Source organism: Aspergillus pseudotamarii (genome assembly GCF_009193445.1).
Source record: "Aspergillus pseudotamarii strain CBS 117625 unplaced genomic scaffold BDV38scaffold_53, whole genome shotgun sequence".
Taxonomy (NCBI): Eukaryota; Fungi; Ascomycota; class Eurotiomycetes; order Eurotiales; family Aspergillaceae; genus Aspergillus; species Aspergillus pseudotamarii.
In genome coordinates this window covers 25,261-49,891 of record NW_022475067.1, presented here as the reverse complement: position 1 = coordinate 49,891, position 24,631 = coordinate 25,261, and the positions used below count along the sequence as shown (strand labels likewise).

At 47.4% G+C, this 24,631-nt stretch overlaps 8 protein-coding genes across 8 annotated transcripts; 4 read left to right on the top strand and 4 right to left on the bottom strand.

Annotated features, from left to right (window-relative positions):
• Window positions 1–1,154: 1,154 nt before the first annotated feature.
• On the top strand, window positions 1,155–6,766 carry ssdA (mRNA-binding translational repressor SSD1). Its single transcript, XM_032055371.1, has 6 exons — window positions 1,155–1,285; window positions 1,566–1,822; window positions 1,897–4,511; window positions 4,574–4,933; window positions 5,029–6,035; window positions 6,090–6,766. Exons 2-6 carry the CDS (start codon window positions 1,726–1,728, stop codon window positions 6,127–6,129), a joined length of 4,119 nt encoding a protein of 1,372 aa, XP_031910534.1. The 5' UTR covers window positions 1,155–1,285; window positions 1,566–1,725; the 3' UTR covers window positions 6,130–6,766.
• BDV38DRAFT_254942 (putative ubiquitin conjugating enzyme E2) lies at window positions 6,761–8,935 on the bottom strand. Its single transcript, XM_032055370.1, has 3 exons — window positions 8,509–8,935; window positions 8,116–8,442; window positions 6,761–8,045 (listed from the first exon to the last, which is right to left on the bottom strand). Exons 1-3 carry the CDS (start codon window positions 8,509–8,511, stop codon window positions 7,047–7,049), a joined length of 1,329 nt encoding a protein of 442 aa, XP_031910533.1. The 5' UTR covers window positions 8,512–8,935; the 3' UTR covers window positions 6,761–7,046.
• A 1,797-nt stretch (window positions 8,936–10,732) lies between these two features.
• On the bottom strand, window positions 10,733–11,301 carry BDV38DRAFT_285757 (putative GPI anchored protein; the record flags this gene model as incomplete). Its single annotated transcript, XM_032060548.1, has 2 exons — window positions 10,733–11,167; window positions 11,236–11,301. The coding sequence occupies 2 exons, from the start codon at window positions 11,299–11,301 to the stop codon at window positions 10,733–10,735; spliced, it is 501 nt and encodes a 166-aa protein (XP_031910532.1).
• A 1,686-nt stretch (window positions 11,302–12,987) lies between these two features.
• Window positions 12,988–13,410, top strand: BDV38DRAFT_254934 (uncharacterized protein). The gene has a single exon (XM_032055369.1). It carries the CDS (start codon window positions 13,041–13,043, stop codon window positions 13,197–13,199), a length of 159 nt encoding a protein of 52 aa, XP_031910531.1. The 5' UTR covers window positions 12,988–13,040; the 3' UTR covers window positions 13,200–13,410.
• A 2,147-nt stretch (window positions 13,411–15,557) lies between these two features.
• BDV38DRAFT_285756 (membrane magnesium transporter family protein) lies at window positions 15,558–16,068 on the bottom strand (the record flags this gene model as incomplete). Its single annotated transcript, XM_032060547.1, has 3 exons — window positions 15,558–15,614; window positions 15,679–15,928; window positions 16,013–16,068. 3 exons carry the CDS (start codon window positions 16,066–16,068, stop codon window positions 15,558–15,560), a joined length of 363 nt encoding a protein of 120 aa, XP_031910530.1.
• A 536-nt stretch (window positions 16,069–16,604) lies between these two features.
• On the bottom strand, window positions 16,605–17,685 carry BDV38DRAFT_273490 (translation elongation factor 1 subunit beta; the record flags this gene model as incomplete). Its single annotated transcript, XM_032057684.1, has 4 exons — window positions 16,605–16,834; window positions 16,893–17,269; window positions 17,522–17,561; window positions 17,646–17,685. The coding sequence occupies 4 exons, from the start codon at window positions 17,683–17,685 to the stop codon at window positions 16,605–16,607; spliced, it is 687 nt and encodes a 228-aa protein (XP_031910529.1).
• A 118-nt stretch (window positions 17,686–17,803) lies between these two features.
• Window positions 17,804–20,695, top strand: hsp78 (chaperone ATPase HSP78). The gene has a single exon (XM_032051760.1). It carries the CDS (start codon window positions 18,075–18,077, stop codon window positions 20,505–20,507), a length of 2,433 nt encoding a protein of 810 aa, XP_031910528.1. The 5' UTR covers window positions 17,804–18,074; the 3' UTR covers window positions 20,508–20,695.
• Window positions 20,696–20,882: 187 nt separating this feature from the next.
• On the top strand, window positions 20,883–24,614 carry BDV38DRAFT_273488 (MutS family protein MSH5; the record flags this gene model as incomplete). The annotated part of the gene is made up of 18 exons (XM_032057683.1): window positions 20,883–20,967; window positions 21,055–21,231; window positions 21,283–21,375; window positions 21,433–21,808; window positions 21,861–22,260; window positions 22,313–22,390; window positions 22,436–22,471; window positions 22,544–22,898; window positions 22,957–23,053; window positions 23,103–23,192; window positions 23,243–23,467; window positions 23,571–23,655; window positions 23,708–23,819; window positions 23,877–24,078; window positions 24,141–24,179; window positions 24,241–24,379; window positions 24,443–24,499; window positions 24,588–24,614. The coding sequence occupies 18 exons, from the start codon at window positions 20,883–20,885 to the stop codon at window positions 24,612–24,614; spliced, it is 2,673 nt and encodes an 890-aa protein (XP_031910527.1).
• Between the last annotated feature and the right edge of the window lie 17 nt (window positions 24,615–24,631).

Genomic DNA, 24,631 nt, shown 5'->3' with positions numbered 1-24,631 from the left:
TTGTGATGGGGAATCTCGTTAACAAATAGACCAGACAGAAAAGAGAAAACAGACAGTATCCTTCTTTCCGAGATGAAACTATAAATCTATTCTCCGCAATCTATTTGTCTATATAGCTGAGATGTAACGATGAATGAACAACTTGTTTTGATTACCCTCTTCAACGGTTTTTGCTGTTTTTTTGGTCTTGTCGTATTTTCCCCCACATCACCATTTGGGGTACTTCTATAGGGTGTACCTACTGTATGGGTGGTATTGTTCACTTGATCTGATTGATTCCCATTATACCATTACCAACACCACCACCACTACTAAGAAGGAAACTCATACACTAAGCTCCATCTTTCTTTCTTTCATTCTCTCGTGAATCTGCATCTTCTTTCTCCTCTACTCTCTTCTTCCCTTCATCTCCCTCCTTCTCTTCTTTGATTTCACCCCTCCCTCTTTCCTCTGATAGCAACTTCTCCGATCATTCCTTCAGGACTGTCAATTATTGTTCACCTTTCGATTCTATCAGATCATTTGTCTGTGTCATTCCCTCTCCGTGGTCAGATACTTCGTACTTCTGCCTCGTATATTTTGGTCCACTACGAGAAAAGGTTACTTGACCGTATCAATCTTTCGATTAGGGGATGAACGTATCGTCCTCATAACTGAAAGACGCCAACTCAACAGCCTTTGATCTTCAGACTGAGCTGCCCCCCCCTTTTCATCATCTCTGGACTATTTAGGAGAGACCCCGATCTCTTCCATACATTTCACATCAGTGAAGAAAACGTGTCTAATCCAAAAAGACAAAACAAACGATAAAGTCAGAAATTGCACAAGGAGAGAATTAAAAAAAAAAAAATTCAGGAAATTCTCGAGGTTGTTTCGTTGAAGTTTTTTTTTGGGGGTTTTCAGACCGTGGTGTGGCCTGTATGGCAATTGGGGGTCAACCGTCAGCTTTCCCATCCGCTTATTCGGTTCCCCTCTCTGCTTCCTTCCCCCAAACCCCCCCATTCGTCAAGCTTCATCCTTTCCTTCGGTCTCTTGATTCAGAGGCTATTCCTCCGGCAATCGCCAGCCCCAACATCGTTTTTTGATTGAATATATTTTGTTTCTTCTTGTGGATTCTTTCGGCATTGAATCCCTTTTTTACTTTTACCCTTTTTTTTTTTTTTGCGGGTTCACTGTTTTACTTGTATAAAAAAGCAATTCCCGCTTCGTGTGAAAAGGGGAAAGGAGGCGACACAGAAAAAGACGTCATACAGCGACATTCCTAAGTTGGACGATCATTTAACAGGTAAGAATTCTGAAGGAACTCATCGTGCTCATGGACGACCTCCTATTCACCGACATTCTGGCATTGCCTCTTTCCTCTCGTTCTGTTGCTTCTTACAGAGATCCTATCTTGGGCCCAGGCAACTGCCATGGCACCATCGCAGCTTCCACCAGCCCCTCTACTCCCTCTTCCGCTCTCCTTTCATTAAACATGCTATGATCTTCTCTCGTTCGCCCTCGGCCCCCCTCGTGCTGCTCCTTTGATCGCCCCGCACCTACTGACCTATCTTTTTTCTGTCTAGTATACTACTCAGTAAACCTTTGTCTCCATTCCAAAGCTTTTCCCCCGGTCGGCTTGCGTGGTAGACAGCCGCGTTACGAGTCATCCTTGAACACTCTCTTGTCTTCGACGCAGGGAATCCATCTCCATACATATAATCCGTTCTCTATTTATCTGGGAAGATGGATCAACAGGGTCAGTCCGGAGTTCCCGGCCCCGCTGGCCGCAAGCTTCATATAGCTCATCGGAGGAGTCCATCGGAGCTAACTCCCCTCATGAGTACGTTTGAACAAAACCGAAGCTTTCACCCGCTTCGTGACTCCAGGCCGGCTCGCTAACGACCGTGGTAATAGTGGAACAATTAGCGATTCAGCAACAGATTGAGCTACTTCAACAGCAACAACAACAAATCGCTGCTACTCACCAACAGTATGTTAATATGGGACTCTTACAGCCTCAACAGTTGGGCCAGGTTTCAGCGTTCTCTCCTTCACTCCAAGGGGGTGCGTCCATGGGCGGAGTCTCCCCTCAGATTAATGCCTTCCAATTCCCCCAAATTGCCCAGCAGCAGCAGCTCGGTGTCCCGATGAACAGCCCCGGTCAACACTCGCATCGCCGCAACCAATCAGCTCTCCCTGGCTTGGGCATGGGACCCCCTCCAGCACCGTCCTCCGGCGCTTCAGGGTATTCTGACTACAACCAGCCGCAAGGCAACCAGCCAAAGAACGACAATGGTGGTCACGGTCGTGGTCGAGGGGGGCCTCCGGGTGGTGGCCACCAGCGACGTCACTCACTTGCACTGCCTGAAGCTAAGAAGGCCGCAGAACTCGCTCAGCAGAAGAGAACGGCGTCTGGGTTCCAATTCCCTGCCCCCGGTGCTGGAGCTGAGTCATCCGATAATGCCGCAGGTTCGGACGATAAGTCCCCCGCTTCTACGACACCGGGCCCTCAAGGCCTGGGACTTCACCGGGCTGGCAACATTCGAGCTGGCGGTCATGGTCGGAGCCAATCTATGGCTGTGGGCAGCAATCGAGGCTCGCTTTCTGGCCGCGGTGCTGGTGGATTCCAATTTCCACCGTCAAACGATTCAGAGAACCCACGCCGTGGTAGCGGCCATGCTCGTACTTCATCTAGGAATTTCGATGGCAACTGGCGCCAACCAAACAACCAGAATCAGGCTCAGGATCAACAGAAGAGTTTCGGACAACAGGGCAGTGGCTTCCAGCCCGGCCACCGTGCACGTGCATCGATGAATCAGTCCATCGGCTCTATTGGTTCGTTCCAGTATCCTGGACAGCCACAGCTCATTCAGTTACCTCAGGGACAGGTTGTCATGGCCCCGCCGCAGATGTTTGGCGGCGGCCAGCAGCTGAACCCGTTGCAGCTTGCACAGCTCCAGGCTCTTCAGCAAAATGGCCAGCTTAACGGCCAAGGACTTGGTCTTCAGGCTAGCCAGCACGCCCCTCCTCAGTTGTCTGCTCAGCAACAACAACAGCAGCAACAACAACAGCGGAAGACATTGTTCACCCCATACCTGCCACAGGCTAACCTGCCCGCTTTGTTGAGCAATGGCCAGCTCGTGGCCGGTATTCTGCGGGTCAACAAGAAAAATCGTTCCGATGCGTATGTCACAAGTCCTGATTTGGATGCCGATATCTTCATCTGTGGTAGCAAAGATAGAAACCGTGCTCTTGAGGGTGACTACGTAGCCGTGGAACTCCTGGATGTGGATGAAGTCTGGTCTCAAAAAAGAGAGAAAGAAGAGAAGAAAAAGCGCAAAGACATTACAGACGCCCGGGCTGGTAGCAACGCTGGAACTGATAAACTCTCCCGTGCTGATTCTGGCGCAAATGGAGATCGCCAGGAGGTCGGCCCTGATGGCAGTATTCGCCGCCGTGGCAGTCTCCGTCAACGCCCAACGCAAAAGAAGAATGATGATGTCGAAGTGGAGGGCCAGAGTCTACTTTTGGTCGAGGAAGACGAGATCAGCGATGAACAGAAGCCGCTGTTCGCGGGCCATGTTGTTGCTGTGATTGAACGCATCGCCGGACAGATGTTTTCGGGCACTCTAGGACTCCTCCGTCCCAGTAGCCAGGCGACGAAGGAGAAGCAAGAGGCCGAACGGCTGGCCAGAGATGGCCCTCACGGCCGTTCGCAACATGAGCGTCAGCAGGACAAGCCGAAGATTGTCTGGTTTAAGCCCACGGACAAGCGTGTTCCTCTGATTGCCATCCCTACGGAACAGGCACCCCGCGATTTCGTCGAGAAGCACCAGGACTACGCCAACCGCATCTTTGTTGCTTGCATCAAGCGGTGGCCTATCACGTCTTTGCATCCTTTCGGAACCCTTGTTGAGCAGTTGGGTGAAATGGGCGACCTCAAGGTAGAAACCGAGGCGCTCCTCCGTGACAACAATTTTGGGTCTGATGAGTTCTCTGATGCTGTCCTCAAGAGCATTGGCTGGGAGGACTGGTCCGTTTCCAGTCAGGGCGAAGCTCTCCTTGCCTCTCGTCGGGATTTCCGTCAGGAAACGACCTTCAGCGTCGTTCCCAGTGGAACCAAAGAGCTTGAAAATGCCTACCATTTCAAGCCTCTTGGAGATGGCAACGTGGAAATTGGAATTCATGTCACTGACATTGCTCACTTCGTAAAAGGCAATTCTCTTGTTGATCGTGAGGCAAAGAAACGAGGCACCGCTGTCTATCTTGTCGATCGACTAGTCAACCTGCTGCCGCGGCGCATCTCCACCGAGCTTTGCTCTTTGCTTCCTGGAGAGGACCGCCTCACAGTTAGCGTCGTGCTAAAGGCTAATCCGGAGACGGGCGCTATTGACGACGATATTTGGATCGGCAAGGGCATTATCAAGAGTGCCGGCAGATTGAGCTACGAGGAGGTTGACGCCGTGGTCCAGGGAGCTTCGGATCTTTCTGTGCCTGAAATAAAGGCTGACACTCTTCGAGCACTATATGTAAGTATTTAATGCTCACCCGTCCGGCAGGCGGTTCCTTTTCCTGACTAACAGTATTGTAGGCCGTTGCCTCCAAGTTCCGCGAAGCGAGATTCGGCAACCGAGTCGCGCATATCCCTCCTCTGCGACTGCTCCATCAGATGGATGATGAGAACGTCCCCGTTGAATACAATATCTTCAACTCCTCCCCTGTGCGGGACATTGTGGAGGAATTGAGTCACAAAGCAGACTTTTTCGTTGCGCGTAAATTAGTAGCCGCTTTACCTGAAAAGGCGTTCCTCCGTCGTCAGCCATCGCCCAATGTGCGCCGCCTCCACTTGTTCATTGATCGGATGAACAGGCTTGGGTTTGACTTGGACCCGACAAGCAGTGGTACATTGCAGAGCAGTCTTTGCAAGGTCCAGGACGATGATTTGCGTAAGGTGGGTTCGCTTCCCTCGTACACCGATGAGGAGTAGATACCTCTTCGGGAAATGTCTTTTTATTCTTATAACACAGCCCTACTAACGTCGCTTAGGGTATGGAAACACTCTTGGTTAAGGCTATGCAGCGTGCCAAATACTATGTCGCCAGCAGCGTTCAGGACGAGCAGCGTCATCATTACACTCTCAACCTTCCAGTCTACACCCATTTCACCAATCCATCTCGCCGTTATGCCGATATCATCGTTCATCGCCAATTGGAAGCCATTCTATCTAACGGTGCCATTGAGTTCTCTGATGATGTCGAAACCCTGAACAAGGCTGCGGACGTTTGCAACAACAAGAAGGACTCTGCCCACAATGCTCAGGAGCAAAGTGTTCACATCGAAGCGTGCCGCAACATGGACAAGAAGAGACAGGAGATTGGCGGTGACCTTATTAGCGAGGGTATTGTCCTTTGCGTCTATGAGTCTGCTTTTGATGTCCTCATTCCGGAATTTGGATTTGAGAAGCGTGTCCACTGTGACCAATTGCCCCTGAAGAAGGCCGAGTTCCGCAAAGACTCCCGTGTCTTGGAGCTCTATTGGGAGAAGGGTGTCCCGTCCTCGGCATACATTCCTGAGGATGAACGTCCCAAACCCGGGAACTCCCGTGCTGCTCAGGCTGCGGCAGCTGCGCGTGAGGCAGAAGCTGCCAGAGAGCGCGCCCGTGAGAGGGAGGAGGCTATGCGAAAGCAGACTGAGACTGGAACGATCTCCACCAACGACGTGGATGCCCTGTTCGACGATGACGATGATGACGTCTCCGAGGTCACTGAGATGGCTGCAGGCGTGTCATTAAACTCATCTGCTGATCGCTCGACTCAGAGCATGCCGCCCTCCCCAACTCGCAATGGTCATCTTCAGCAGTCGCCCCACAGAACCCGTTCAGATCCGAAGATTGCAACGATCGGCGGCGATGCTCCCGAGGCGAAATTGACCAACAAGGAGAAGTACCTACAGCTCTTCAAGCTCAGGGAAGAGGACGGCGAGTATATCCAAGATGTCACCGAGATGACCAGGGTCCCCATCATCCTGAAGACCGATTTGTCCAAGAGCCCTCCGTATGTGCTTCCTAGTTTGTCTCTGGTTTACGCATCTACTAATCCTTGTCTTAGTTGTCTTACTATCCGCTCTGTGAACCCCTACGCTCTGTAGAAGCCCAAGTCTCAACACCGCGCCGTCGAACATGTGTCTACATGCTTACGAAAGCCGATTTTGGCCTGGTTGGCAGACCTATCACAACGGTCGTATATTGATATACATTGGCTGTCATACAGTACCATCGTATTTGCTACCGCCAGATGTCAAACGGTGGACCGTTGTGGTTTCTTCCTTCTTCTGGTAATATTGCTTTAATCAGTCTAGCGTGTTAGTTTGTTATCTCCATTATAATGGCTATGAGCCTTCCAAACTTGCAGGAATGTTCCACTGCACCGGTTGTTGTGTGTCGTTTATATCAGTCACAGCATTACGCATGGGGGAAGTATACTATTCCTCGCGCGAGGAACCATTTCAAGAGCCAAAGGTTCCCGACAATAGGGACCCGGGGGGCCTGATGGTATGAGAAAGGGGTCTTCATTATTCTTAGTATGGATCGAAAACTCGATCGTAAGGAGGCTCAAGGAAAAATTTGACTATTCGTTTTAGATGTTTGCATGATTTATTTCGAAACAAGCGGCTTCGCGTAAGAGTCTCTCCGCTCCTCACCTATAAGTTGAGGGCAAAGAAAGTAGTCGTAGTAACGTCCATAGTCAATAGAACTCCTCGAAACAGTTGCGCTTGCCATCTTGCATGTCCACGACGGTCTATTAGATATTCAAAAGTGACGCCCGTGCTGTGATTTCACACGGCCATAGTTATTATGTATCTTGAATGAACAATTAAAGGATTCCGGAACAAGTTCTTCAATGAGTATGCAAAATCCCTCCCCGAGTTCTAGAAAGACAGATGTGGCCAACACCGCTGACCCATTTAACCCAAACGCCAGGTCCAATCCTTTGCCTTAATGCATCAAGAAATCAAACAAACATGTATCAAGAAAAACAGATTACGACGTTCCGTCATGAGTCCAATTATAACCTGCGAATGCCTATACGTGGTTTCGCCTTCTTCAGATTGGAACCCGACACTTTTCGCGTACCAGAGACTGCCTTAGAGGCTTTTGAGCTGGACGGGGCAGACATGGAGGGCGGGGCGAGTGAAGTCGGAGGGCAAGTGGGAAGGGCTTTCTTGGAAGCAAGACCAAGCCCTTTCGGGCCGGCCAGGGAGCCATGGTTCTCTTTGCCGTCCCCGCTATGACAGCGGTCCAAGTCAAGCGGTTCTGGAGCGTCTTCGAATATCTTGACTTCTTCCCGTATGCGCCCGGATGAGTTGACCCCTTTACTACGGACGGACAACTTTGGCGACTTTCTCTGTGGAGAAGGATCGCGTTCTGAGCTGTCACCGTAATTGTTTGCTGCGATGTTCTTCTCAGACGCCGTCATGCCCTCCAGGTCACTGTCGTCTGGATCCATTGCAAAGGGGTCTGTATCTAGAGGCAGCGTTAGGACGGATAGCGGACGTTTTCCGAGGGCGTTTTTCCTGGGGCTCGGTGGAGCAAATTTGACCGGGGACGGCGATAGCGCTGGGTCGTTCTCTTTGCTGGCGTTGGAGAGGCTCTCAGACTCGTCGTCTGAGAGTATTGAATCGGCTTCATGGTGAATCTCTAATTGTTGCTCCTCGGCAAGGTTTTCTGTCTCCGGACTATTGGATTGACGCTGTGAGCGTGATGATGCCCGCTCTCCGTTCTTCCGAGTATTCTTCTTCTTCATAGTCACGGATTGAACCCTAGTTCCCTTCCTTGAACGCAACAAGCGAGGCTCTTCTTGCTCCGGGATCGTTGTCCCGACATCTTCTCCCTTGGTCTTTGCCTCAGCTGCTGCACTTTTCAAGTCCGTCGGCACCGGCGCATGAATGGACGTCATTAGTTTAGCCTGTCGCGCAAAAGCCTCGTAATTCTCCTGAAGTAGTGCCCCGGCCGCAGAATTCAACGCAGAATCCGGGTTCGGGTAAATAAGCAGGCATGAAATTGTCTGTACGCGCGCCGCAATTTATTAGCCTCTCTGTCCAATTATACCTCTCATAGAGATCGTGCACACTCACAACTAAAACATCCTTCAACGTCAGAGTCGCCTTCCAGTCCCGCTTCAGTGTATCGACGCACACCGCACCCGTCAACTCCTCCACATTGGGATGCCATATGCGGGTTTTGAAGGTCGCCTTCGGTGGACTTTTAGGATAGTCATCTGGCATCTTCAAGTGTACGCACCATAGGCCTTGTGAATATGGTGTTCCCTGCGGACCAGCCAGCAAGGTCGTAAGTTGAGTGAGGTCATCGCTCGACGAGTCCTCCGATGGGAAGAGATAATTCGGGGGCAGGTCATCATGCAATGCGGCGTGGTCCGCAGCGAGACGTTTTAAACCCGAAACCTGGGCGTTTTATGCACAGTTAGTGTTCTGCAGATCAACTGTTAGGGACTGGCACTAGTAAATCACCATTTCTTTGTTTTTTGTTTTGTCACTAAGTTCACAGACTTGAATTCTGTTGTAGAAGTGTTCACTTGAGAACAGATGTTTGTAACCAACTATACTTCCCCCTAATCAAATATAGACCAGTGAAGGGATACCCTTGTCTATAGGAAATGGCAACCGGATTAACCACAGCTTCCCCCAAAGAAAAGACAAGAATGCTGAACCTGTTTTAACGAATTGCGGCTATGGACCCAAACTTTGGTTGCCCCCAACAGCCCTCTTTTGTTTTGATGATGTGAAGCTGACGGCACTAGACCCGATACGGTTTGTTCCATGCTCCACAAACAAACGCGATAATCATGTGACTGACGCGTCGTTTGCGCGTTTTAGGAAGTGTTATTGGCTCAGTTGGTTTCCTGATTTGGTACGGAGGATGGTACATGTAGACCTGCTATATTATCTACTCTGGCAGTCTTGGTTAGATTTTGGTTGTGAATCTACAAGGGATTGACTAGTGGTTTGACACATTCTTGGGTTTCACTTTTGTCATTAAAGGTTGTCTGGATGGTTTTTGATAGGGGATTGGAAGCCTCAAGTTTCAACCTAAACCGCTCCGGAATGGGACCTGCGTCGGAATTTATCCGATGCAATGCTCATTGAGATTAAGTGATAGTTCAAGTTGACGGCTATGATATATAGATATGTATGTATGTATGTATGTATATATGTATGTATGTCCGTGTATGTACATATGTACATACCTGCTTTATGATCTCTCAATTTGGGTATACATCATGTTTAACACACGAACGCCTGCTTTGCTTGAATTAGGGCGTCCTTGGCATTTCTGATAGTCTAGATAGATATAGCAGGTATACATGCAAACACTTGTCATAACAAAAGGTATGTACTCCGTACACTGTAGCTTACCCCTAAGCACAGTACAGTGTTGTTGAGATGTTATGTATAGTGTGAAAAGTCGAGACTTCAATGGCTTATATAGAGACATGGCGAGTCACTTTGTGTGTCGCTTTAGTGATTTGCCTATCCCCTTTGGAGAGATCGTCGTTCTAGAATAAAGTAGGGAATTGTTATTAGGACCTCACATTAAGCCTACATAGGAAAGCATGATACTATGTATTGGTAATACTGCTAGTTAAGCGGGACTATTCTTGAATAGGAATATAGAACTCCCCTTCTTACCTCCCCGGGCCCTCTCTCTAAGGGCAATATCAGTGTCTATATCTATTATCTTTTCAATATTATATAGCAACCTTGCTACCTACCTAATCTAGGTAATGAATAGAGAGATTCTGAGCTATAAACCAGTATACTGTTGACAGTAGAAGTGTTTAAAAAAAACAATATTTTAGTTTAAGTATTTTTTTGTAATATACTAATCCATAGTTAGTTATTGATTTATAGTATATCATATAAGCTGAATTTGAAAGGGCTTGACTAGTGTGTTTTTTAATTGTATGGCTCGCTTGACTTCTCTATATAGGCTTAACGTGAGGTCCAAATAACAATTCCCATAAAGTATGCTGCTTAATAACATAGTACGCTTCATGTAAATCTGGTCTACCTGACGGGCCCACCTCTCCTTCCTAGCCTTGTTGTTTCTCCTGGCTTCGCTCTTTGAGTTACGGGGTAACATTTTCAGTTTGAAGAGCTGATATGCATATGCTGGACCGCGTTATTCGATCTTCTTTTAGGAAACCGGCCGATTGTTGTTCAATTGAGAATAACTGATCTGATATTGCGTCTGCGTTTGAGCAGACTTGTCAACAAAGTTTAACACTACATAAAAGATCTACAGGTGATATCAAGCGTAGTACAACAAAACAAATCATCATCACGGGTTTCCTCAGGACATGGAGTTCCTATTTACCTGTAGCGTAGCATCATTATGGTATTATGATTAAACTTTCAAGAAAGACAAGTTTGATATGTGCGCGTCGAATATTAAGCGTGTCTTGTGTAACAGCGGCGACTTGAAAGTCAGACGAGAAAAGAAAGGAAATTGGAAAAAAAAAGCCCTTCCCGGCAATGATACATATGGAATATAGAGATGAACCTCGGTATCCGTATGCCTCATCTCTTATCGTTCCACCATCCCCGGTAGCTGGGACGGTCGGAAGGGGGAGGTCCATGAAGCACAAGTCCGCTTGTGGAAGCACACTGATGCTTGAGAACGGAAGCGATATTGTCAATCGACCAAACGTCTAATGGGTCACGAGCAGTCCATTTACAGGAGAGCAGCGATGGCAGCACCGGCAATGAGACCGAGAGGGCCAGCAGTGGCCATGGGGACGGCAGCGCCCTCGGAGGTGCTGGAGGCAGCGGAGCTAGACTTGGAAGAGCTCTTGGTGCTGGTGGACTCGTCGGTCGACTTGGTCTTGGTGGAGGTCTCAGTCGCAGTGGCAGAGGAGCTCTTCGCAGCGCTGCTAGACTTGGTAACGAGGGTAGAGGAACCAGCAGAGCTGGATCCGGTCACAGCACCGGAGGACTCAGCACCGCTAGCGGTGGGAGTAGTGGGGGCTTCGGTGGCCGTTCCAGAGGGGATCACAGGCTGAGAGGTGACGGTGGGAATGACAGTAGAGCCGGTCTCAGCGCCACCAGTGGGAGTGGCAGTGCCCGTCTCAGCTGCGCCAGTGGTCTCGACATCAGAGGCAGTCTCAGGCTAGAGTGAGATCCAAGTTAGCACTATGGAATGGTAGAAAGCATTGATGAAACGAAGTATGGTCTTACAATCGCAGAAGAAGACTGGGCAGCAGCCACAGCAGCGAAGGCAGCGAGGATGAAAGTAGCACGCATTTTGATGTTTGGAGTAGATCCGTTGATCAATTAGTTAGCAGTGAACTGAGGGCGGAGATGATCAGACGATGACACGCAGAGGAAGGCAAGCGAGTGTAATTGTTGGAAGGAATAGGAAACGAGTGTATGGTTCCTTTATATTACTCCGGGAAAGAAAGGGTCAAACAAAGAGTGACAGGGCGCAGGGGGTGTCTTTAAATAGACAAGAAGGACGGGGTAATAAATAATATAAATACTACTAATAATAATAATAATAATAATCCAAAATTAATAAGGAAGGGGAAAAAATGGATTATCCATGAAGACTAATAATAGGTAAGTCAATCAAATGGATTGCTTTTTGAAAAAAAAAAAAAAAAAAAAAAAAATGGGAAAAGAAAAGAAAAAATAAATAATAACAACTATAATACAGTCACCCCATGTGAATACTTGACTCCAAACTAAGGATCTATTAGGTGTCAAGTCGCCCTCCCCGTCAGCCCTGTCTGCATCTTTAGTGGCAATCGTATCTGCATCTCGGGATCCACTTGTTCTAAAGAAGGGCTTAGTCGAAAAGGTACGGGTGCTGAGCCCAGAGAAAATCACAATTCAAAGCATCATTCCCGACCAGCCTCCTAGTTGGAAATTTTGTGAGGCCAGAGTCCAGACACTGAGGGACGTCCTTGATCTAAGCCCTGTCACTAGAAATATATCCATCGGGTAATGAGAATCCATCAAGAATCCCTGTTATTAAAGAAAATTCCTCCGCATACACATCTCGAAAGGTTTGGAGGTTGCGTATGCTCCATACTATTTTTGGTGACCACCGCAACACATCAGCTGGGGGATCCACTGTCTTGCCGGCCCGTGACCAATTAAATCTCAGTTTCTATACAATTCTAACTGTACTGTCCCATCAAAGAAGGTAGAATCAGGCGAAGCTCTAGTTCCTTTTGTTTTTAATTTTCTTTAATTTCCTTTTTTTTTTTTTTTTTTTTTTTTTTTTTTTTTTTTTTTTTTTTTTTTTTTTTTTTTTTTTTTTTTTTTTGTTTGTTTGTTTCCCTGTCTCAGAATTTCTTATTTTCTTTTTTCGCGTTTTACTTCTCGTCCATTCTCTTTATTGACTTTCTGACTATCAGAAACGAACAAGATGTAACCCGAAGTACAGTGTATGGAGTACATACTAGGTATTCAAATCCGTTTAGAATACCTATCCACGTAGGTACCAATAGATCCCCTCCCAAGAACTAATAGTAAGATCCTTCACTCGTCATCAACAGCACACGTAATGAGTCAATTCTTCTATTTTAGCCCTTGGGAAAAACGGAGGAAACCAAATTACGAGGAGGATATCCATAGGGGAGAGATTGTTGGACGACTTCTTCCCTTACTAGTGACAAACAAGACTTCTCCCAAAGACGACCGGCCGATGCATATGTCCTATGTCTGATCCGCATGGACCAAGAAACGGGACAACCGAATGGATAATCTACTTTATCCCTAAATCGGTTTAGTCACCCGGGGCCTGGTCTCAGCCTCCCGTGTCTACGTCCTTCAACCTGAATCAAGCCACCACTACTTGTCTCTCGTCGGGAATGGGGGATTGGATGGCGCGATGGGGATACCTAGTACCATACGTACGTATACAGGTTCCAGTACGTTCGAGGCTCAAGCCTCGATCTTGCCCAGTACCGCCACCGATTCAAACCTTACTGTCCTAACACCTTTTGCCTGTATGACCGTCGACACATGTTCATTTAATGGATCAGGTTGGCAGAGTTTCACTCCCACTGGCAACATTTGCCATCGCTTTGTTCGTTGCCGAAATATGTACAAGGTACCTTGACTTTAATGACCAAATCTTACCCAAGAGGAGAGAGAATTATCTCTACATCCAGTACCTCGTACAGAACAATTAAAATTAGTCTACCTGTCCACGTATGCAGCAACCATTGACAGTGCCGATCGACACATTCCATCCAAGACATGGATTGCAACAAGGGCCAGAACCAAAGTTCTTTTACCTCCCGTAAGGTACCAACCAGTACACGCAGGGCGTTGTAATACGAACAACCTTTGGACTACTCACAAGTCAGAACCAAAAAGCCCCCTTGTGTGGGAAAAGGTAAAAAATAAAAAAAAAAAAAAAAAAAAAAAAAAAAAAAAAAAAAAAAAGAAAAAAAAAAAAAAAAAAAAAAAAAAAAAAAAACCCCAAAAAAGCAAAAAAAGAGGGTGCCAAGTAAATGGCCAGACTCTCCATTGCGCCAACGGCAAATGCAAGGATAACAGTATGTCACAATAAATCTCGGTTAATGAAGAGAAAAAGGGTCATTATATCCACAGATATCCCAAACAAGCCTAAATGATGAAAACCAAGGTTCCATCTTCTCTTTTTCTTGCCCTTTAAAATAATGGAACTTCCCCCCCCCCCTCTTTCTTCGATTCTGGAACAGGATGATGGCAAAATGTTAGGGTTTGTCCTCCGTCCATGTTGTCCCCATTAATCTGCCGCATAAGTGGAGTCTGGCAATTTATGTGATAATATTATTATGGGGACTGGTGCTTTCCTTCTATGGGTGTGAGAAGAGGTATGTGGGAACACACTGTCACACGTACCCCATAATCTACCACTCATGCGACTTTGTCAATGTCTTTCTATCTTTGTTACTCAGCTCGTGCGGCTTGGAATGGGTTCCACATCATGGGGTTGGGTTCGTGTTTGTTTCTCAGACCCGGCGTCTGTCATTGCAACGTTGATATCTCAACGATCTCAATACATCCTAGTAGGACCCGGTAGGGTGGAAATAGAGTATCGACAGTGATAGGCATAGTCTTGCATCCATCCTCCCGTTGTAGATTTATAGAACTTCGGGGTTAATCCCATCTCATCCTACGATGCTGCACTTCCTCCTTCCATCCCCATTGGCTTGGTTTGTTATCTACTGGAGTATTCCCTATTCTTGCTTTTGTGAAGAACTACCCATCAGCGTCAGCACTAATTCCATCTCGGCATCAACTGAAAACGCTCAGGTCCTCACAGTTCAGAGCCTGGGCGAGAAACCACCGCAGATCGCAACGTAGAGGAAAAACGCAGCCACACCGAGCCACCATATTTGCAACAGCTCACTTAGCTTTATTCAAATAGATCCCAAGAAATTTCCTCGACATAGCACACATCCACACACCCACAGATGATCCCTCATCATCCAAACAAGCCCCAAAGGCCCTTAAAGACCCCCCCGATATCATAAACATCGCAGCTTCACCCACAAGCCCACAACAGCAAAGTCAATTGCCTTCAATCTATCATCCAAGAAACGGGGGAGGGGGACAACGGTCCACGTCCCAGAGTGAAACCGACCCTGCTGGTCGGAAGATATAGCGTCTTCGTAGAACGTAGAATATCAAAAGTCTCCCACTAGGCCCACGTTGTTGACGGTGACCAGCTTGTGTGCTATGGAGCTAGATCACATGGCAAATTGACATGTTTATGGAGCTTCGGAGGAGCTCGGTTAGCCTTCTATTCTTGTGCTGGTGGTAACGTGGGTTGGGGGATTTGAGACATGCTCCATTTGCTTGCGGTTTGTGCCGCCCTTTGGAGGGGGGAGTTGGTATCTAGTGGTTTTTGAGGGGCGTTCTGATCTATTGTGTGCGGATGGGGTGTTCATGTAGGGGATTCGATGTAAGGTTTTTGTCTGGGATGGAAGTATCCATTCTTGACAGTGTTTAGCGTTGGGATGTAATTAGGAGGGTGGTGTTTGGGAGATACTCATGGCATTGTTGGGCTAACGTATGTTCTATGGTTGTCTTTTAAGAGCTGTGGGTTTAGCTGGTGAAAGCGTTAAAGGAGTCATGGAGAACCAAAGATGCAATACTTGTTTTTTGGGGCTTGAACAGGTCAGAGACACTGCCAATACCTGAGGTGGACTCAGGCAGTACATTGAAATCATCAGTCGGCTATTCATGTTGTCCTCATAATACTGGAAGGTATGACGGAATGGCTCCTTAGTAGGGCCAGGGCATCGATTCAAAAAAATCAACAGCAAACGACAGCATCTTCCGAGTTCATGACACCAGACACCCTGTAACTGCATCACACTATATGTGTACTCCACACACACACTCAGCTGGTAACAGGCCTCCAAACTATCAAACCCAAAGCAACGCAATAGGAATAGCAACGCAGACCCAGGAGCAACCACTTCTTCATTAATTTTGACTGATATAACTGTACATAAAGGTAATATCCCAGACAGCTTCCTATAGCAAAGCATGCATCACTCCTTTAGAGGATTCTCGCCCTTGATCCAATCCGCAAATTCTTTCCGTTTGGCCTAGTACAGTCAGAAGCGTATCCTCAGAGACCAGACTCCATCGGAAAAGGTATATAGCACGTACCCGCACGTCCCAGAAGTTATACCTCTCCTCCAGCCTCCGGTAGGGGTTTCTGCCACCACCCTCCTTCTCGATCTCCCCAGCCCACTGGCTCCAGCTAATCGGCTTCAATCTGGGCGCGCCCAATACTAGGCCCACTGAAACGAGAACGAGGGATACTAGAGCTTCGATGACGATATCCTGGGGGAGAGCAGTAGACGCTGAGAGGCGGGCATTGCTGTACAAGACCGTATGCTCATGTGCGGAGTAACCCCTGTTTTCCCGATAATTTTGGTAAGCAATTCTGTTGCAAAAAGAACAGGATGGTTTAATTCGTAAGGCAAATCGCGGTACTCACGCATGGGCGAGGAGGACGAGTCCGAAGAACGTCACCAAACGTGAGATGAACCCCATAGCCATCCAATGTAACCTGATCAATTGAAAGAAAATGAGCTATCTAGACTCGACAATTTTCTGTCTGCTTGTGCCACAGAAATGCTCGAATCCTCAGATGGTTGTGAAGTGACTGGGCGAGCAAAGCTTAGGAACGATGTTCCAGGGCAATCTAGCTTCTACGGTGGACTAAGGAAACCACTTGTGCATGTACGTCCCGATTTCTTCCCACAAACCCCTCCTCCACTTATCCTAAAGCCCAAATCAAGCAAGGTTGGGCACCATTCCACCATTGTAGTCCAGCTCACCCCTGAATGAACATTGAATAGGTACAGTTAAGCACCATGTGACAAGAACATATCCTAGAATGGTATACGTTTACTGGAGCTAAAGAGACAACGATGTGTTATTATTGGGGTATTTTTTCATTTTTTTCATCAAAACAATCGGACAATACCGATCGAGTGCTAGTTATTTGCTTAGATTCATGACTTTAGTTTCCGTTCAATAACATGAAAGTTCCTTCATCACACCGTTTCTCTTCATAAACGTTTCATTTACAGCTTCGACATAGCAGCAATATCGGTGGACTGGACATGGTCCTCGTCCTCCTGGATCTCCTCTTGGAGTTCGTCAAGGGAGATCTTGTCGTCCTCAACGACAAGACTGATCTGGAGCTTCTTGATACCGAAGCCAACCTCAACCCACTTGTGGGCACCCCAGACAAGGCCATCCTTCTCAATTGCCTTGACGTTCGCCAGCAACTGGTCAAGGGGGGTCTCGTCATCTGCAGAATGGTTAACATATGTGGCTTCCTCAGGGAGCATCAGGCATAGGATACATACCCCAAGGCTTGACTTCAAGAGTGACAAGGGACTTGTGAACGGCCTGAGGCTTGGCCGCCTTCTTCGCCCTGTACGCAGCAAGATTCTCTGCGTGCTTCTTGGCGACCTCAGGGTCCTCCTCCTCGCTGTCACTGCCGAAGAGGTCCACGTCGTCATCATCATCATCGGCGGGCTTGTCCTTAGGATTCGTGGGGAGCTCGGTGGATTCGGGGCCGTAGGTGGTGTAGGCCTTAGAGGCATCACCAGGGAGGGAGCCGAACTCAGCCTCGTAGGAAGCAATGTGCTTGTACCAACGGGCGGCGTGAGGGTACTTCTCAGCGTCAGGGGCGCTGGAGAATGCCTTGAAGGTCACGACATCGGCCTGAGAAGGAGCATCGCTGGTTGCCAGTCAGTTAAGAGAATTCAAGACACCCATGTAGTGGCCTTCAAGAAAGTATAAAGACAGGCAACATATCGCAGAAGGGAAAAATATTTTTTTCCTGGTAATCAGAAACGCGATTTCTCGCAAAGTTGTGTAATCTTGCAGCGGGGTCTTAAGCCGCCTCATAAACACGGACCAATTTGTTTTCATCATATCGGATAGGAAATAATTCGAAATAAGAAAAAGAAAATGATGCCAAAGAACTTACCCAATAACGTAGCTCCTGGTGGCGAACCAGTTGTTGGCAACTGAGGGGTAACATTAGCTTTCAGGAAAACCCAAGCAATGAAGCAGAGACGAAGGAGAAGAAAGGAGAAGAAGAAGAAACGCACCAGTGAGGCCAGCGTCAGAAACCAAGTCGGTGAAACCCATTGTGACGAGTGATTTATGTGTGAAAGAGATGTGGTTGGTGTGGGAAGTAAGGGGGGGGAAGAGGAGTAATATATAGGAGGGTACTAGGAGGGGGAAGGTGTTCGAAACCAATTTTTTTCGGCACCAGATCCACTCGAGGTGTGAAATTTTCGACGGAGGCCAAATAGCCCCTCGATGGATCCGCACGTGACCGCGGACGGAGCTCGTCGGCCATCTAGGAGAGCTTCCGCCACTCACCGTTGCCGCCGCGGTGGAGCTTTCGAGAAGCGTCACGATGCTTTGGGTTGCCAGGGTATATAGGCATGTCATAGTCTCTCGCATGGATGACCTCGATTAACATTTGAATCGGACTTCTCAATCTTGAACCCATTGCCAGATTCTAGCTAGCCATGGCTTCAAGGTTGCAGCTCGCTCGAGGTCGACTGCTGCGCTCCCCAGCACTATCATCGCCAAACCGTATATTCCGTCCTACTCAACTACGTTTACCTTCGCACGCCCGGATCCTTCCTTCTATCGCAAATAGGACACATCTATTCCAGCCTATATTCCCGGCTCGCAATTATGCGAGTGGACGCCCTCATCCCCCTGGCGGTACTCACCGCATGAATTTGGGAGGTGAGCCGGAGAAGTCAGCTTTAGAACAATATGGAGTTGATCTTACCGCAAAGGCGAAGGCCGGCAAGCTGGACCCCGTCATCGGGCGAGATGCTGAAATTCATCGAACCATCCAAGTTTTGTCAAGGAGAACGAAAAATAACCCGGTACTGATAGGTGCCGCTGGTACCGGGAAAACAGCGGTCTTGGAAGGTTTGGCCCAAAGGATTGTCCAAGGAGATGTCCCGGAGAGTGTCAAGGACAAACGTGTCATCTCTCTAGATCTAGGTGCGCTTATAGCTGGTGCGAAATTCAGAGGTGATTTCGAAGAACGCTTGAAAACTGTCCTCAAAGAGGTCGAAGAGGCACAAGGCGGTGTGATTCTATTCATTGACGAGCTGCACACTTTACTTGGTCTCGGAAAGGCAGAGGGCAGCATCGATGCTAGTAACCTTCTGAAACCGGCCTTGTCAAGGGGCGAGCTCCAGTGCTGTGGCGCTACCACTCTAAATGAATACAGATTGATCGAAAAGGATGTCGCCCTGGCGAGACGGTTCCAGCCGATCATGGTCGGAGAGCCCTCCGTGGCTGCCACAATATCGATCTTGCGTGGTATAAAGAACAAGTACGAAGTCCATCACGGTGTACGGATCACAGACGGCTCTTTAGTAGCCGCAGCAACTTACAGTAACCGTTATATCACCGACCGTTTCCTTCCGGACAAAGCTATTGATCTAGTGGATGAGGCCGCCTCAGCCCTACGACTGCAGCAAGAATCAAAGCCAGATGTAATTCGTGAACTGGATCGAGACATCACCACTATCCAGATCGAGCTCGAATCCCTGCGCAAGGAAACCGATGTCAGCAGCCGTGAGAGACGAGAAAAACTACAGGAAGACTTAAAAGCCAAACAAGAAGAAGCCGCCAAATTGACGGAGACTTGGGAGAAAGAGAAGGCTGAAATCGAAACTCTCAAGCGTACCAAAGAGGACCTAGAGCGTGCTCGTTTCGAACTTGAGCAGGCTCAGAGAGAAGGGAATTTTGCAAAAGCCGGCGAGTTGAGGTACTCCACCATCCCAAGTCTCGAGGCCAAGCTGCCTAAGGAAGGTGAAGAGCAGGTTGCAGGATCTCAGAGTCTGATTCATGACTCTGTCACGGCGGACGACATTGCGAACGTTGTTTCGCGTACCACCGGTATTCCAGTCAATAAGCTCATGGCCGGAGAAGTTGAAAAACTGATACGGATGGAGGACACTCTGCGACGGTCTGTTCGTGGCCAGGACGAAGCGCTCTCGGCAGTAGCCAACGCAGTCCGTATGCAGAGAGCAGGTCTCAGTGGAGAAAATCGGCCACTGGCATCGTTTATGTTCCTCGGTCCTACAGGTGTTGGAAAGACCGAACTCTGCAAGAAAATGGCCGAGTTCTTATTTTCCACCGAGACAGCCGTTGTGAGATTTGACATGAGCGAATTCCAGGAAAAACACACGATCAGTCGCTTAATCGGTTCTCCCGCCGGTTACGTGGGCTACGACGATGCCGGCCAGCTCACAGAAGCCGTCAGACGAAAGCCGTATGCGGTCCTTTTGTTCGATGAATTTGAAAAAGCTCATCGTGATATATCTGCCTTGCTGCTTCAAGTTTTGGATGAGGGCTTCCTCACGGATGCTCAGGGACACAAAGTTGATTTCAGGAATACCCTTATTGTCCTCACTTCTAACCTCGGGGCCGATATCCTTGTGGGCTCGGATCCCCTGCATACTCTCAAGCAGACCGATCAGGACGAGGTTTCCCCTGATACCAAGAAAGCGGTCATGGATGTGGTGCAACATGCCTATCCCCCAGAGTTCCTCAATCGGATTGATGAATTTATTATTTTCAAGAGACTCTCTCGAGAAGCTCTTAGAGACATTGTCGATATCAGACTCAAAGAGCTTCAATCAAGGCTCGACGATCGAAGGATGACTCTGCAGGTGGACGGAGAGATTAAGGACTGGCTTTGCGAAAAAGGATACGACCCTAGATATGGTGCTCGTCCCCTCAACCGTCTGATCGCAAAGGAAATCGGCAACAGGCTGGCCGATAAAATCATTCGTGGTGAAGTCACCTCCGGACAAACCGCCCATGTTTCATTCAACGCCGACAAGAGCGGGCTTGAAGTTACTGCAGAAGGATCAAAGACTGAAGATGCAACAAACGCAACTTACCCGACAGAGACCGAAAACCCATAAATTTGTTGAGATGAACTTTTAATTTTTTTTTTCTTCACTGGAGTTGGATAACCCAAGCAGGTTCGGTAGGTTGGGAAAATGGTGTTCAGAACGTCTTCACTCTTAATGATGCCTATGTATATTAACGAGATCGCCACTTTTGTGTGCACATTACTACAGTGTTACTTAGACACATATGTATATGAATTTCCTTTTTATGAGAATCCTCGTTATTAGCTTCTAGAATTTCATATAAGCAAACCAGGTCAGATGTTCGGGCCTCAGGCCCCAAGTTCCTCATTTTAGGATATTAGTAGGTTTCGACCACATTTGCCTTCCTTGGACAATAGTCGCAATCACAAGAGTTCACTTGAGCACCATCTTTGACCGAACACTATGGAGAGTCGATCAAAGAAAAGACGAACAACATATCACTCATACGCCACATCACATTCTTCCCATTCTAGACTTAGCCATAGAGGTACACAGTCTAGTACCTCATACAATCCTCCTTCCAGCTCGCAAAAATTTCCCGTACTGAGGCAACCATTATCCAATGAGTCCCGAGACTATCTATCCGGTGGTCCGATACAACAGCTCACAGATGATTATCTTGAGCAAGTAATGGTAGCCATTGACATCAGAGAATCCGGCACTATAGGTTGTTCATACTATTCGGCACAGGAAGAGACAATATATTTGTTAGGAGACATGCAATCAGCTGGCACTGAGATCCTCGATAGTCGTTCGTTAAGCAATCCATTTCATCGTTTCAAAGATACTAATCAAGCCCTAGTTGTCATTCAAACTAAGCCTACAGTACTCCTACTTTCACCGCGAGTCGACTATCTCGGTTCACAGGACACAGACGAGTCTAGAAAAGGATATTGTAAGCTTCAGGGGTGTCTAATAGTTAAGAATTAGAGGTTGATAAATAGATGAATAGGTAGTCAATCTTACTTTCCCTATCAGCTCGATGTTCGTCCGTCCCAGGAATTCAGTTACCTCAACGCGAAGAATAAACTGGCGGCATTGGAGATATCCTCGGAACACGAGCAACGCATCAGGTTTCTAGTACCCCACAATGGACTAATTGATCCGGAGCAGATGGACACTGAGAGTCTGGACTTTACGTTACAAGATGGCAGGTTCTTACATATGCCCGGTTCGATCGACTTGGAGAATAAAGTGACAATTGGCTGCGCAGGTGCTGTTCTCACTTACCTTCAAAGGCGAAGGGCAACTATATCTATTTCCAGTGATGAGACTTCATCATACTTCCAGGTGCGCGCTATCAAAATGCTCAGCTTACAAGGAACCATGTGTGTTAGTTACTTGACAAATATCAAGAATAAGGATCTTGACATGAACTAGGTTCCTGAGTGGAAGGACATTGCTGGCACTTCAAATCCTGGAGTCGGAGTCTCATCCAAGTATGGTCAATCAAGGGCCAGGAAGAAAGTCATCGTCCTCAAAGGAGGGTCTTTCGGTATACGGTTTATTCCAACGCTTTGCCTATAGCCCCCAAGGACGGCACCGACTTAGGCAAATTTTTCTCCGCCCAAGTATAGACACAGATATCATATGCGAACGCCATGCATTTATTAGCGTATATTTACGGCCAGATAATAACAATTCGCTAAGTAAGCTTACCAGGAGTCTCAAACATATCAAAAACCTCCGTCCCGTTATGGTCAACCTTCGAAAAGGAATAAGTACCGGAAGTGGCAAAATAACAGGCTTCAAGACCACAGTATGGGCCACCTTGCTAGCCGTATGTCAAGCAGGGTAAGACTATATATAGCAATCTACTAAAAATTTCTTAGTTTGCCTTCTACGGTATTGATATTCATGATGCCCTCAAGGAAACTGCTTCCGGGAATGAACTAGCTTTGCTTCAAAAGGTAAGTATAACACTCTGACCACTATGTGTACACTGACATTTCCAGGCCCTTCGAGTTTTGGAAGCCGCTCAGTTATACAGGGTTGGACAAATGATCCAAGAGATAGTAAGGAACCTAAGCCTACCTATAGAAGCCTCGACTAAGAGATAATAGGTCGATATTGATAGCACCGAGGAGCAGGGTAGGACGGTGGTAAAGCCGGGACTAGACAGAGAACTTGATAAGCTGAAAGACAGATATGATGGTTTGAGCAGTTTGTTGAAGCAAGTTGCAATAGATATTGCGAGTACCATTCCGGAAAGCCTTGATATTGATGTGAATGTGATATACTTCCCTCAGCTTGGCTTTAATATCGCGATCCCGCTGAACAATAGGGGTGAGGCAGCCTTCGCTGGCTCCGATGATGATTGGGAGCTCATTTTTGTCACCGAGAACCGGGCATACTTTAAAGACTTTAGAATGAGGGAGATGGATGAGAAATTGGGTGATATATATGGGCTGATATGTGGTACGTATTAAGTTATATGTTCTCTGCATATTATACTAATTCTTTGTTTGTTTATAAGAAAAAGAAATTGAGATTGTCTACGAGCTAGCACAGAAAGTGCTTGAATATGAGAAAGTACTCCTCGAGGTATCAGATATATGTGGTCACCTTGATAGGCAAGCGTTCTCAACGTCCTCTTGACAGACATAGACTGATTTCTCGCAGCCTCCTTGCCATGTCACAGGCAGCAAGCTTCTATAGGCTGACCTGCCCGAAATTAGTGCGAGAGAATGTCATCAGCATCAAAGGAGGACGGTAAACTAAACGAGGGAAAGTCTTATCAGCGCGGGCTGACATTTCGACAGACATATTATCCAAGAATTGACTGTCTCGTCATATGTGCCGAACGATACCCTGTTAGTTGGTGGGAAGCTAGGTGCATGGGCTCCATGCTCTTCGTTTAAATCCCAAACAGCGCTCGAAACATGGGGTACACCAAGCACGTTGCTATTAACAGGCCCGAATTACTCTGGAAAGAGCGTTTATATGAAGCAGGTAAGAACAATAATTTCCACAAAGGTATTCACCTTGTAATGAACATCAGGTTGCTTTGATCATTTATCTGGCACAAGTGGGAAGGTATGTAAGGCAGTGAATCACCTGGTCATGCTAACTACATGCAACTGAATACAGTAGCTTCGTTCCAGCAGAAAGCGTCGAAATAGGGATAACAGACAAGATACTGGTCAAATCTAATAGCCAAGACAGTGTGTCCCAGGTGATAGCAATCAACTTATGTTCACTGAGAGATAAGGCTAATGCCGCTCCAGATTCAGAGCACATTCATGAACGATCTGCAGCAGATATCGTTTGACTTGAGGCAGATGACCGAGCGCAGCTTATTGATAATAGATGAGTTTGGCAAGGGTACCAGCGAGAGCGGTCCGTTTCTTTCACTTAATCTATTCTCCATGTCAAACACTAAAATATTTGCTATAGATGGTATTGGGTTAATCTGCGGAATCCTTAACCACTTACTCATAGTCGAGAATGCGCCGAAGGTTATTGCTGCAACACACTTCCACGAGATGCTCGAGAATGAGTTTCTCAAGCCAGGGCCCCGACTGCTGCTCGGTCATATGGAGGTTCAGGTTTGCGAAGAATCCTGCAACGCGGAAGACCGGATCACATATCTCTATAAGTCCGTTCCGAAGCTTCATTTACATAAAACGAACTTGATCTGATAACAAAATCTTGACATAGCTTCCATCTAGGCCGGAGCGATAAGAGCTATGGACCGATGTGGGTTTCACGTACGCGCAGGATGTCTTGGTCTTATATCTAACTTGCATGGATGAGATAGTTGTGCGGCGCTGAACGGAATCAACGAGACAATCGTAGAACGGGCAAATGAGCTGGCATCACTCGCTGTTCGTGGTGAAAATTTGACAGCAGCTTGTGCCATGTTGTCAGCTGAGAATATGCACGCTTTGGAAGAAGCGGTAGGGCAATACTTATTGTCTTCTGGCTTTTGTGTAACACATAAGAGACTGACATGATCGAAGGACATGCTTGCGAGAAAATTTCTAGGTTTAGATCTGTCAACAGGAAACGACGAAGCTGTGAGTGATATGCTAAGCATGCTTGTTGGAGAAACCAATGGGGAAGTATAGTTTCACTGTTCAGCAAGGAAATTTGTTTTGTTACCAGAATGTGCATGTTTTTAAACCAGTCTGAGAAGGAAAGGGGTCTCG

Excerpts from the sequence above, each read along its gene's own strand:
- ssdA (XM_032055371.1), top strand. The coding sequence starts at position 1,726 with ATGGATCAACAGGGTCAGTCCGGAGTTCCCGGCCCCGCTGGCCGCAAG. Across the intron at positions 1,823-1,896 it reads GGAGCTAACTCCCCTCATGA|TGGAACAATTAGCGATTCAG; the intron begins GTACGTTTGAAC and ends CCGTGGTAATAG. Across the intron at positions 4,934-5,028 it reads AGGACGATGATTTGCGTAAG|GGTATGGAAACACTCTTGGT; the intron begins GTGGGTTCGCTT and ends AACGTCGCTTAG.
- BDV38DRAFT_254942 (XM_032055370.1), bottom strand. Across the intron at positions 8,046-8,115 it reads CGTTGAAGGATGTTTTAGTT|ACAATTTCATGCCTGCTTAT; the intron begins GTGAGTGTGCAC and ends GCGCGCGTACAG.
- BDV38DRAFT_254934 (XM_032055369.1), top strand. The coding sequence starts at position 13,041 with ATGGATCAGGTTGGCAGAGTTTCACTCCCACTGGCAACATTTGCCATC.
- hsp78 (XM_032051760.1), top strand. The coding sequence starts at position 18,075 with ATGGCTTCAAGGTTGCAGCTCGCTCGAGGTCGACTGCTGCGCTCCCCA.